This window comes from Belonocnema kinseyi, chromosome 4, assembly GCF_010883055.1.
Source record: "Belonocnema kinseyi isolate 2016_QV_RU_SX_M_011 chromosome 4, B_treatae_v1, whole genome shotgun sequence".
In the NCBI taxonomy this organism is placed as follows: Eukaryota; Metazoa; Arthropoda; class Insecta; order Hymenoptera; family Cynipidae; genus Belonocnema; species Belonocnema kinseyi.
This window is the reverse complement of record NC_046660.1, coordinates 40,431,251-40,444,876: the sequence shown is the minus strand read 5'-3', so window position 1 is coordinate 40,444,876 and position 13,626 is coordinate 40,431,251. Positions and strand designations below refer to the sequence as shown.

At 28.3% G+C, this 13,626-nt stretch overlaps 2 protein-coding genes across 2 annotated transcripts in view; one reads left to right on the top strand and one right to left on the bottom strand.

Annotated features, from left to right (window-relative positions):
• The window catches only part of LOC117171567 (tetraspanin-18-like), a 32,743-nt gene extending 22,260 nt beyond the window's left edge, over positions 1 to 10,483 (top strand). The window contains exon 8 of the mRNA XM_033359001.1: positions 10,380 to 10,483. Within this exon, the coding sequence (XP_033214892.1) occupies positions 10,380 to 10,433 (54 nt within the window). The 3' untranslated portion in view covers positions 10,434 to 10,483. The remainder of the gene's footprint in view (positions 1 to 10,379) is intronic.
• LOC117171565 (carbonic anhydrase 1-like) lies at positions 117 to 8,789 on the bottom strand. The gene is made up of 5 exons (XM_033358999.1): positions 8,480 to 8,789; positions 7,417 to 7,683; positions 2,279 to 2,535; positions 506 to 730; positions 117 to 278 (listed from the first exon to the last, which is right to left on the bottom strand). The coding sequence occupies exons 1-5, from the start codon at positions 8,535 to 8,537 to the stop codon at positions 177 to 179; spliced, it is 909 nt and encodes a 302-aa protein (XP_033214890.1). The 5' UTR covers positions 8,538 to 8,789; the 3' UTR covers positions 117 to 176.
• Positions 10,484 to 13,626: the final 3,143 nt, after the last annotated feature.

Here is a 13,626-nt window from a genome sequence, read left to right as displayed (position 1 = left end):
TATCGTTCTTTCTTACCCACATTTTCTTAAATTTTATTTTTTAAGTAAAAACAAAGCAACAAATTTTATGTATTAAAATATAGAATTTATTTAAGACAAATGTTGCAAAAATAGCTTCACAGTATGAAATATTGTTAAGAAAATAAATAAGATTATTAAAATTAAAAATGATTTGCTTAATCGTGAAAAAATACTTCACGATCATTTAATTTTTGAACAGGTCTTGTGTTTAGTAATACTGGACCATCCGCGGAACGTATTTTTCGAAACTTTGCTACCTAAATAGATAAAATTAATTTAGTTATAAAAATATGCTACACTAAAAAAAATGTCTGGTTAAATCAACCAGAATTATGGTCAAATATGCCCTACCTTTTTTTTTCTTGTTACTCTAACATGAAAAAATAGTAAAGGCATATTTAAACAGAATTTTGGTTGATTTAACCAGACATTTTTTTTAGTGCAAATAATGTTTCTAGTTTAATTTGAATAATTTTTGGTTTACTTGAAAGGAAGAAACAGCAATTGGTTCCGGTTGAATAATCCACGTAACCATTTCGTTACAAGGTGGTTGCGTAAGTGATCCACTATAACTATAGAAACATTTTTCAAAAGGTGGATAAATCCATTCGAGAGGAAAAGGTGGTATGTAGACTTTCATTCCTGGATGTGGAATTCGCCAAAGATTTGTTATCACGTGATCTAAATAAGGGTTGTCCACATTCGTGATCTGTTATAAAAATAATGCAATGAAAAAACATTCTTATCGTGAAGAATAATAATAAATACGTGATAAATAAACAACATAAAGCAGGAAGTCCATGCCCAAATATTTTGTTTTTCAACATTTTTTTATTTGTATAATTTCTTTCATAAGAAAAGTGTCTTACCAAGGAAATGAACCCAGAAAAAAATTTACGAAACAAAAAATAATGGGGTTTTTTGAGTAAATTGAATTTGAACATTTTCAGAAAAGTAGCCTCCATTTAGTTAATTTTTAACCATTTCTTTAATTTTCAGTGGATTTCTAAAGAAAGCGAGAAATTGCATGAGAACCACAAACAAAAAATAAATATCTATATTATGTTTAGAAATATACACTTTTAACGACAAAATATTTGAGTGGCAAATGAGTCTGTGATTTGAGAGTGAAAATGAATTCGTTCCTTTAAAAACATAATCTCTGCTAAAGTAATTTTCTGTAACAGAATTAATTATGTAATTTTTTTTAAATGTGTTTTTCTTTAAAGATTAGCATGGTCAGCTCATTAGAGACAAACATATAAAAATAAAGCGAAAAAAGAGAAAAGAGACTGTTGAGTCCGACTTTTAATAAAAATAAAAAAACAATTATTTCTTCTGGTTCAAAAGGATTAAGGACTAAACAACAAAAGGGAAAGTCTCCATTATCAAGCTTTTGGTAGTTTCATTCAATTTTTATAGGAAAAAAGTTTGATCTCGGAACAAATTTTTAGCTTATTTTAAAAATATTTTCTATTATTTTTTTACTATTCCAAAAAATGTTTTCCTTATATGAAAAATCCAAGCTTTTCGAAGCGCTTTGCATAGATAATTAAAATTGTATGTATTTTGTTAAAAATGTCTTTTTTTCGATAAAAAATTAATCTTTTTTCGTTCAAAATGCTTCTTTTTTTGTTAAAATTCAATCATTCGGTAAAAAATTAATTTTATTTGTAGAAAATTCAACATTTTTGCAAGAATAAATTTTTACTTGTCAATTTAACTATATTGTTATAATTTCGTTTTTTTCATGTTGTTTAAAATTACTTACTTTAAATTAAGATTTTACTATTTCATTTTCTATGCAAATTTTTTGTTCTTCGTTTAAAACTCATAGATTGTATTAAAATTTCGTTATTTTTTGTAGAAAATTAAGATTCTCTGCTGGAAAAGTCATCTTTTTGGTTAATAACTGAACTATTTTGTTCAAAAATCAATTATTTTGTTGAAAATATATACGTTCTTTCGCACTCCTAAAAAATTCATATTTTGTTCCTAGTAGTAAAAAAAGGAAAAAAAAACGAAGAAAGAATTTCGGAAATATTGAAAGGTTGGTTTCGTGGTCTATTTTTGGTCCTTTGTTATATATTGTTTTGTCTCTAATTAGACGATTACCTTGAATAAAAATATACTCTTTTCGTTTTAAGATCGTTTTTGCAATTCTTTCGTACACAATGACTTTGTTAGAGATCAAGTTTTTGATTAATGAGTATTAATTAATGAAAAAGAGTAATATCTGTGCATTTTTACTACATACCTGAAAGAAAAATGAAATAATAGCAATACCATCTTTCATTGAGAGTAAAGATTGATCATAGGGGGATTTGTAACCATGTTTTACATGAACCATTTGGAGTTCCATTGCATACTTTACATAATTTAAAGTATGTTCACTTCCTTCATCGTTTGATGGGCCCCAATGGAAAACCATAGAGTGAAAATTGTACGAATCACTTAATGGTCCACCTTTTAAAATTGGGACTGATCCGCCTGACCATAGACCTGACACTATCACTGAAAATTATTTGAAATCATTGAAAATAATTCTTGAATAGATACTTAATATTAAATTTCACAACAAATTGTCAATCTTTTGGTAAATACATTTTCTAAAAAAACTTATTAAACCTAAGAGGTCATATATAAATTATGTTACAGCATTTGGGGGGGGGGGGAGGCAGAAGTAAAAATATTATTGTCTGTTTCAAAGGGGAAGACAATTAAATGCTGTTACGTAACATTCTTAACAAATCAACTTTGGAGGAAATCCACGATGTATCCACAATTATAGTATAATTATAAAGTTTAGAAAGTAATAACGGTATAAAGACTACAATGACGCTATAATAAGATTAGTAGTTTGATTTATTTCCATTATTCTATAGAAAAATATCCATAGGAGAAAAGTTTTTTCACAATTTTGAAATTACTACTAAATTAAAAAAATGTCCTATCAGTTTAAAAATTTAAATAAATTTGTTATCAGTACATTTCTTGCTAGTGTGCATTAATAAACAATTAGAAATTCCCAAAGCAGTTTTTCTGCCTGATTCAGAATTTTTGTTAAATGTGTAAAAAACATTTTTTTTCTTATTGAGTTCAATGCACGATTTTTCAGAAAATGTTGAGTCTGTTGAATCTGATGCTTAATTAGCTTGAAACGAAAAACATTTTATTATATTTTTTTACTGAAAAAAATGTGTAGTGCTTAAAATACTCCAAAATCATAAAAATAATCTTATAATTCAAAATACAAAAATGCCTAAAAGAAGAAATTTTTTATTCCCGAAAAAGCAAAAAGATCAAATTTCTTCGGTTCAAGCTAAAGAAATATTAGGTTGGACATATTCAACGTTTTCCAACATTTTTGCCTGTGTCTCAACCCAAGAAAACATGTCGTAAATTCTAAACTGAAAAAAAATATTTTTTAAATTTAGAATGCTTTATTATTGTTCACTAGAGAAAACGACTCATTTAAGCTTATGATTTTCAATCCAAACTATTGACGACTGAATAGTCCAAAAAGAAAAAAATTCCTGACTCTATAAAATTCCCGAAAAAGAAAATATTCGAAATAGAAAATTCCCGAAATCAGAAAATTGACCTAATATATAAATCTCCAATTAAGAAATTTCTGTATCATAAAACTCGCGACATAAAATTACCAAATTATACACACTGTATATTACAAGCACTGTATTATAACTGTATTTTAAACACTGTAAAATTCCTGACACTAGAAAATTCAGGAATTAAAATAAATTAAAATAATTTTTTCAATCAATATTCAATTAAAAAGAAACAGCTTGTGTAAAATATGATTGATTTATTATTTGTTCATAACTAAGAAGTTAAATCACAATTGAATATTTGAGAAAGAATCCCAACTGTTTTCTAGCGCTTATGTAAGGGAAGATGATGTTATAAATATTTATAAATTGTTTGAACAGCTATTTTTTTAATCTGCATTAATTAGTATCTCACTAAGTGAAAAGCGGACAAAAGTTTTGAATTTCAGGAAAAAAAACAGGAACCAATCTGGCATTAATATGTATGAAGATAGTTGAAAACATTAATAAATTGATTGAAAATTTTTTTTCTATACATCATTAATTATCAAGTTATCATAATTAACAATAAGAACTATTCGCTAAAACAACCACTTTCGTTAACTTAAATTAATTATTAATTTCCTGTAATTGAAAAGTGGACAAAAAGGTAAAAATTTTAGAAGAAACCTTAACTATCGTGTATTAATATAGAACAAGATAGCTATAAGCAATAATAATTTGTTTTAACAATTGCTGCTGCTTAATTGAATTTAATCTTAAATCACTTCAAGTGAAAAAAAATTTTGAAAAAACCACGACTTCTTATAAATTTTATTGAGAAATATAATTATACGTATAAAGTAATATTTTATGCATTAGAAACAATCTACAAAAAAACGCAAAAAATCGTAATTACTGCCGGAAAATTCGCAAACCCCATTTATTTATTTATTTATGGGGGGTGATATTTAAAAAGTAATATTTTATTCGTATTCTGCGACTGATTTTAAACAGAAATTCTTATGGGAAATACGTGTTGAACTTTATAGGGGTTTACGGCCCTCTAAATGTAATTTTTTTCAAAACAAAATAGCGGATTGATTTTTGTGAGGATTCGAATACATTTTCGGTTTATATGCATAAAAATTCAAAAAAAAATTTCCAATGCATTTTTGGATCGTCCAAGTATTTGCGTAGATTGATCTATCCCATTTCACTTTAAAGTGAAATGTTCAACACCAAAATTAAACTAGAGGCAATTCTGAAAAAATTCAAGGAAAAAAGAACCTCTTTTCATGGAAAGGTGCCCAGTTATGTTCCTTTAAAGAACCCGCATTTTTCTGGATAAAAAGGCGAAAAACCTCAATTCGGAAGTTTGTATCTGTACTTTGGCACTTATTAATTTCATAAAAAAATTTTCTACACTCTAACTGTAGTAGACGCAATTTCAAGTAATTAAAAAAATTCAATTATCTAGCCCCAATGTGTCATAAGCTATGGACTCATCAAGTAGACAACTTTCGACCTAACTTTCAGGTAAAAAGTGTTCAGTTTTAAAAAATACTTCGCTTCTCGTAGAAGCTATGTAAGTTATATAAGAAAAAAATGCATAGAGGAGGAACTTATGCGTAAATTTGAAAAAAAAATTCTTCTACTCTTCATAGATCAAGAGTTATGACTGTGGAAAAATTTTTTTTTGCTATTTTCAGCTTTTTGTAGTGAAAAAAGTTTTTTCAATCTTCTAGTTTCGTACATTCCCTGAAGGAAAGCTTTAAGAGAATAAATAATAGAGGAATACATTTTGTGTAAAATAACAAAAAATAAATGTTTCAGCTTACCCAGTGGGCACAAAATTCGGCGACATCGTTACGACATCGTTACGACATCTTTACATCTTTACGACAACTTTACGACATCTTATATCCATGTCGTTTCGTTGTCTTTACGATGTCGTAAAGACATCGTCAGATCATGCGACTTATTTACGATATCGTAAAGACAGCGAAACGACATGGACATAGGATATCGTAAAGTTGTCCTAAAGATATCGTAACGATGTCGTAACGATGTCGTAAAGACGTCGCCAAATTTTGTGCCCACTGGGCATATATGTCATGAGTTATGACCATGCAACTTTAACCCTTTCCATTCAGAAGGCTCTGTATGTACTGGAAAATGTACTGCGACCGCTATTGCACATTTTGGTGGCATATATGCATTTGCAGTTTAAACGTTGGAAATGTAGCGTTGATGACAAGCTCCCTTATTGCGCACTTCTTTCTTGTAATAAGTAGTCAAGACTTCTATTATCAACAAAATTTCCGTATTCAAAACTGTTATTCGTTTACACTGTTCAATTGTTAAATTACAAGTGAAGCGCAAAATTTTCTAACCGCCCCTTTACCTGCTTTCCCCATACTTGACGTTCAAAGGTGAGAGAGCAGGTGGAAGGTTCCCGATTACCGATACCTTTTCTCCCCTATCGAACGAAGGTCGTAAAGGAAAGACCGTGGGTTCTTGTTTGGTGAGTTGTAAGACGAAATTATTTACATGTAATTTGTCGATAAATAATTAATGTATCTCAATTAAATAATGTTTGATCGGAAAATTACGTTGACATATTAGTTTCAAAAGATAAAGGTGCTAATTTTCTCTTATTTCTTTTTAATTAATTTTTCGTCGTTTTTACATTAGCGATCCGCACAATTCCGCCTGAGCCAGACATTTAAAAAAAATCAATTTTTCAACCATTTTTTAAATAATATATGTTTCACTCTATCAATGGGGTGCATATTTTATGTATTTACTTTCACAACATTGCTTACAGAATATCTGTTGTCGAAAGTCAATGAAAAAAACTTCATTTTTTTGCATTGCTTATTTATTATTTATAAAAATGTTATTTTTGGGATTAGTTTTATACGGCTGTAATATTTTATGTTAAAATATAAAAAATTTATAAATAGATCATGGCGGAGAAAATAATTATTGTTAATTGTTAAAAAAAAGGATATTTAAACAAATTAATTGTGTACTAATGCAATTGACAGAGAAAATAATTAAACTATGGACTAATTGATTGACTGATAAATTATGAAGTATTAAAAGATAGTCTATATCTCACAAACTTGAAAATTGTTTTGTAAGATGAACTTTAGGAGGCCATAACTTAGGACCTATTGGGGCTAGATCATCGCATTCTTTTGTAATTAGTCGAAATTGCCTCTTTTTCCAGAAAATTCGCGTTATTTTTAGGACTACTATTCGACTTTTTTCGAATTTCTTCTAGTTTAATTTTGATGTGAAACATTTGGCTCTAAAATGCAATAGGGTGGGTCAGTCCATGCAAACACGATTTTTGGAAATTTTTTGTTTTAATATCTGCGGGACGCACCTGTGTCATTTCTAGAAAACTTGGATTTTAACCAGGCCCCCTTATTAAACATGTTTATCAAGAAAAAGCTTCTTATCTATTTAACCCTCAAGTGCTAGAACCTCGAATTTTGCCGTTCCACCTAGAACGGGTCCAGCTGACCCGAGCAAATTTCAAACTTAAATATCTCCAGTTTAGATAGACATAACTCCATTTTTTCTTTTATTTTTTAAATTGTAGCCCAGAGTCTCGCAAAAATAAATAAATATCTTGCAATCAATAAAAAAACTTTTTGAAAAAAAATACTCGGCTGAAAAAAAACTTTCGCTCTCTGGGACCCGTTTAAGCACTTAAGGGTTAGTAAGGTGAAAAGACCTTTCTTTTTACGAGATGTGTGGACTACTACGTTAGTATTGGATCTAAAGTTGGACTAGCGAGTACCAATGGAAATCGATTTAAAATTCACTTTACCGGAGTTTCTGTCGTTTGCCAACGTCATTGACACAGGCTGTGAACGATAGCCATTCCACTTTAGAGGCTCAGCCGATTCTAGGACGACCGTAAGACGTGTCACAATATTGATAGGAGACTGGTTGGAACCACCACTTTCAGGGTAGGACAATTTCCACATGTGTGGCCCATTATCGTTACCATATCCGAAAGAAAACACTGGAGAATATCCACAGCTTTCCAGTGAAAAGACATCTGTTCCATCCAGAACTTCCGATAAAAGCAGTACTAAAAGCAATTGAAATATTTATTTAGAAAATATTGTGAAAATTTTATGTCATAGGAGACCAGTACGAACTGAATAATGGGAAAAAGTGATTAAGTCTCTAAAGTGAAACTTCTATAGTATTTTTTGTATGAGTAGCAATTTTAAAAGCGAGTTTTATAACCAGCCTTTCTTCCACTTGCTCGCTCTTTTTTAATTAAATAATTGAAAAATGCGTTCTGGGAACGTGCGATGAACATGTTGTTCTCTGAAAGATTAAAATTTTTTAAGTAATTAAATTGCTTTCACTATTTTTCCATTGGTTCGTTAAATTTGTTAAACTCTTGGCTTATAAACTTCTTGGGTATCAAAACAACTTTTGAATAAATAAGCAAGATTGTTACCAATATTAGATAAAATTGATTAGAAAATTAGCAAATGTGAAAATTGATGACAAAATCAAGATTCCTAGAATATTTGAAATGAATTTTTATTTTGAAAAGGTAATTTAGAAAAAATTTTAAAAAGATTTTTTAAATTGTCGAAAAAGAATTTGGAATACTTTGAAGCAAGTTTTTTAATTACCTGAAATTTTTAGCACATTAAAACAATTCCAATCATTGCAAAAGATATTCAGAAGTTTTAAAAACACTTTGAAAATAATTAAAAATTTAAAAATATTTCCAAAATTCAAAACTAAATTAATATTTTGAAAGATTTATTAATTTTACAAAACTTAAATGGAACCAGTCACTGATATTCTACTTTTTGTATAATTATTTTTATCAAAATCATAATATTTATATTTTAAAAACTTACCAAGAAGAAGAAAAACTCCGATCCCGACTAGAAATTCGGGCAAAGTGGGATCTATCATCTTCAATTTTTAGTTGGGATCGTGAATTGACTTAAAATCATACGTCGTGTCAAAGGCACGCGTGAACCGATAAATATTTCACTGGATAATTTATAATTTTGCATTTCATCGAAAAGGAAGGCCAGCGTTATTGAATCCAATATCGAGAAATATGTCAGATGATAAATGACATTCGTCGATCACGTGGAAAAGGAAATTCAACTCATGCGAAAATCGATAAGCGAAAGTATTTAAATCAGAATCATTGATCTTAAATTAATCTCAGGTGGCAAAAAGTAAAAATGTAATAAAATAATTGTAAGTAGGTTAAAACCACGAAATAATTTTTTAGAACAAAATTAAAGCTTATCGAAATTTGAATAAAAAGTTCCCTATCAGTATGAAGATTCTAGAAATATGAATCGCAAGTCAAAAACAAAACGAAGTTAGTAGGAAATTCAATTTATAAATTCGATTTTTTCGTTATCCTCGTAAAATGATATTTTAATGATAAATTTCATTTTTAATAATTTTATAAAGATCCAGATGTTTACATTGTATCAACATCTTGCACTGGTTCGCCTAAATGAAAGAAATTACCAATTAATTTAAATCGAGTAAATGTTTGGTTCAAACAGTTTCCGCTATTATTTTCAATAAGTTTTGTATTATTTAATTTTTTTAGTTATTATTGTTTAGTTAATTAGAGTGCACTTTAACTTATTCCAACTCTCACTTATTTAAAGGCTCACTTATTTCAAGTATCTCACGCTTGTATATGCCACGTGGCGAATTATCTTTACCTTCCACCACTGTACCTGTACGTTTTTGCAAGCGTCAGTGGCTGACCAAATAAAAAGAGGCCTGAAGAGCAGGAATCTCTCACCTCACTGCTCACGGTAGAGGGGACCCGTTCATTTTTCGGAACGGATAAAATTTAAGAAAGGTAAAATTTCAGAATGGGTTATAATACATAATGGTAAAACTTAGGAATACCAAAAATTCGGAAAAAGGAATAAATCAGGAATCCAAAACTCTGAATAGTATTTATTCGGAAGCCAAAGAAGCGGAATGGGTAAAAATTCGGAAACGTTAAAATTAGGAGAGTGAACAATTAGGAATAAATAAAAATACGGAGAGGAAACATTCGGAATGTAGAAAAATTCGGAATAGTAAATAAATGTTGCTATTAGCAGGTCTATAGTTTTTTTTATTTATGGTAGCATACAAATGTTTATCACAGTAAATTTGAATAGCATATCATAATAAATTTATGATATCCGTCATTTTAAATTTTTCACGAAAAAATCATTATTTTTTAATATTATATAATTTAAAAACAATTTTCAACGTACATCATAAATTTATTATGATATGATATTTAAATTCACTGCGATAAACATTTGTTAGCTACCATAAATAAACAATTATACACCTGCTAATAGGTATATTTATTAATAATTCCGAATTTTTCTACTTTCCGAATTTTTCCTCTCCGTATGTTTACATATTCCTAATTTTTCACCCTCCTAATTTTAACGCTACTGAATTTCATCAATTCCGCTTCTATGGTTTCCGAAGAAATACCTTTCAGAGTTTTGGATTTCCGACTTATTGCTCTATCCTACTTTTTTCTATTCCTAAGTTTTACCATTATGTATTATAACCCAGTCTGAAATTTTACCTTTCTTAATTTTTACCGTTCCGAAAAATGAACGGGTCCCCGGTAGAGGTGGGGGCGCAGCAGACTTGAAATATCAGAATGCTTACGTTTCTTGTCCCTTGGAATAAATTAAAATTCACTGTAATTAGAATATAGATATATTTTTCTCTTCATAATTAATTTGTTTAATAATTTTACAGATCAAATTGAACTTCAAAATAGGGAAGTTCCTAGAATTACAGGTGGATCTTTAAATGATGTTTATCAGCTACAGGATTTGGAATTTCGTTGTGATGAAAATAATTGTCATGGAGCTAAACATGCCTTAGATAATACCTGTTAGTGTTATCATTATGAAAATCATAATCAGAAATGTAATTACAATTTAAATAAACTTAGCTCTCGATATAAGAGCTCTCGCTTAACGATATTTTCAGAATTGATGGCCTCCGTAGATTCGTGATAAGAAGATACAATGCGCTTGAAAAGAGTTGGCGTTCAGTCAAGCGTGACAAATAGCTCGAGGGCCGCACTCTCAGCGTGTGAGTTGCACCAAGTTACATCATAATGCCTAAAACTATTCTTATATCAAGAGTTGAGTGTATTACAATTACAATTTTAACATATTTACAAATAGACTTCTTCATAAGGTGGTCCAAAAATTCTGTGGAATTTTTTTTTTTTTATATTCATGCATATTTTTCCCCAAATTTGTTTTAATAAAAACAAACAAAAATCCGTAAAAAAGTCATTTAGAGTTTCCGAAAGCTCTGTGAAGTTCCAAATTTTAAATATCACCCCCCTTAAGTATTTTTTATAGGCTTCCAAAAAAATCCATAAGTGAAAAATTGGGTTTTGAAAGTTTTTGGCCCTTTCACGATATTTTTGCGGTTTTTTAAATTGAAGAATGTTTCGAATATATAGCATACTACTTTTTAGTGATAATTAGATATTTAATTGTTTTGTTTAAAGATTGTATTGCTTTATTTAGCCATTTTCTCTCAGAATCGAGTTAGAAAGTCCCGGTATTAAAGTAATAACTTATTTAAATTAAAAAACATCATTGTTTAAATAATTTATGTATATTTTAAAGAATATTATCTTTGAAGAATATCAGAAAGATGTGTTTTTCTGAAATATTTTACTTTTTGTCCTCTTTTTACTTAGAGCGAGGTAAAACTGTTGCAGTTTAACAATCAATAATCAACGAGAGTTGATAAACATAATTGTTTATAACAATTTACTCTTAGATGACTGCTAGAAATTCACGGGTTTTTCTTAAATTTTTGACTTTGCTTTGGCTTTATAGATAGGCACAAAAAATAAATAAACAATAGCGAGATTCAAATTTTGAACAACTCTTACTGTTTTGTGAATCTGTTTTTCTGAAGCAAGACAAATAATTGTATTATTTTTTTCAATTTTCTATATTAATCATATCAAATGTAAATTTCCCTATGACTAGTTTCTGGGAGCCTTTTAGTTGAAATTTATATTATTGCTAATATTATTAATTTTTTCCTAATTAAAAGGTGAAAAAAAAGCTAAAAAATGTAAGAAAAATTCGCAATTTCAGCATGGCTCTAAGAAAAGATAAATAAAAACAGTGAATAATGGTAGGCAATAATTTTTTTTAACTTGTATGAATTATTATCGCACTAAAGAAAAAGTGGACAAAAAGTTTAATAGTTTTAAAAAAAACCGCAACTATCTAGCATTAATATAGAAGCATATAGTTATAAACAATAATTCTTTGTTTGGACAGTTTTTTTGTAAACTTTAATTAACCTCACTTTACTCGAAAAGTCGACAAAAACTGGAACAATTTATAAAAAATTGCAACTTTCTAGCATCACTATAAGAAAAGATAGTTGTAAACAATAAAAATTTGCATTCACAATTATTTTGTTAAATTTTCATTTATTATTACCACTCACTGTGTGAAAAATAGAAAAAAGTTACAAATTTCAGAAAAAAGCTAGAACTTTCTGGCATAATTCTAAGAAAATGGTATTAAAAATAATATTTTTTCTTTTCAAAATTTTGTCTGTTAACTTGAATTATTGGTATCTTACCCTAATTTAAAAGTGGACCAAAAATGGAAAATTTTAGAAAAAACTGCATCCTTCTAGCATGATTTTAAGAGCATATTACTATAGTTAATAATTAATTGTTTAAATAATTCTTTTTGTTAAACCTGATTGATCATTGCCTCAATCTAACTGAAAAGTTGAAAATAAAGTGAAATATTAGGAAAAAACCTCGACTTTATGACTCTATTCTAAAAGAAAATTTGCTAAAAACACTAATAAAATGTTTAAACAATTTATATAAGCATCTGATCATTAGTAGAAAGTAGCAGATTATGCACCAGGAACAATATTTTTTTGTAAACCTTAGAAAAGTCATAATTAGCGCTAAAAAGGCCATAGAACTCAATTTTTTACATATGGGAAATCGTACATTTAATTTTTTTTTGTAAATTCGAATAGAAACGAAATGCATACAAATTTGATGAAAATTTGGACCACTCAATTCCTTCAAGATATTAAAAAAAATATGGTAATTTATATACAATTTTATTGTTGTAAATTATGTTTATATAATTTAAATTTAATTAGGTACTTTATGGAAGCGCAAGTTACTCTTTGGAATTCTCGATACGTTAGCTTAAAAGAATGTTACGTAAAGTCTGACGGAATAGCAATAATTTCATATCTCCTTTTGTACTTTTTTTTTAACAAATGATCCAAGAATTTTTTATCTTTCCCATTCATCAGATTTCAGGTTGTACTGGAGTTGCTGATGATCCAGAATTTACCGCAATAGCAGAATTTTTATCAAAATTAAAGCTGTTGGTAGAACTCTTAATATTTCACCAGGTATTTTGGATACAAGTTTTTTAAAATTTATTTATTAAAAAAAAAATTTGTTTCACTTACTTTCTGATTTATTTGTTATAAATTATTGCATTGTTATATTCAGACGGTTTAAAGTGCATCACTGACTGCTTTTCAACGGCAGGCTATTATATTTACCAAGGCTCATTAACAACTCGTCCTTATTACGAATGTTTGACCTGGATAGTAATTCCGAAACCTATGAGAATTTCTTTGTATCAGGTGGATATAATTTTAAATTAAAATATAATTTTAATATATTAGTGAAATTTTTCACACAAAAAAATTTATATACAATCAGAACCATTAATAAAGGTAATAAATAAACAGTAGATTGATAAGAAATTTTTTTTTTGTCTAAAATAGGTCCTCTATAAGCTGTTTCTTTTCGTATCAAAATTACTCCTAAATTTTTTTCAATTATACAAAAATATTTTGCTCATTTTTAAAAAAAAATGCTAATTTTATTTCAATGTTCACTGTTAATATTTTTTAAGCATAACTAGACTGCAATAAATGTAGTCAAATAGTATTTGATATAATTTAA

Bases quoted from the DNA above. Each gene is read 5' to 3' on its own strand.
- LOC117171565 (XM_033358999.1), bottom strand. From the start codon at position 8,537: ATGATAGATCCCACTTTGCCCGAATTTCTAGTCGGGATCGGAGTTTTT. The intron at 2,536-7,416 runs GTAAAGTGAATT...AATAATTTTCAG, and splicing joins GGCAAACGACAGAAACTCCG to TGATAGTGTCAGGTCTATGG. The intron at 731-2,278 runs GTATGTAGTAAA...TTTTTATAACAG, and splicing joins TTATTTCATTTTTCTTTCAG to ATCACGAATGTGGACAACCC.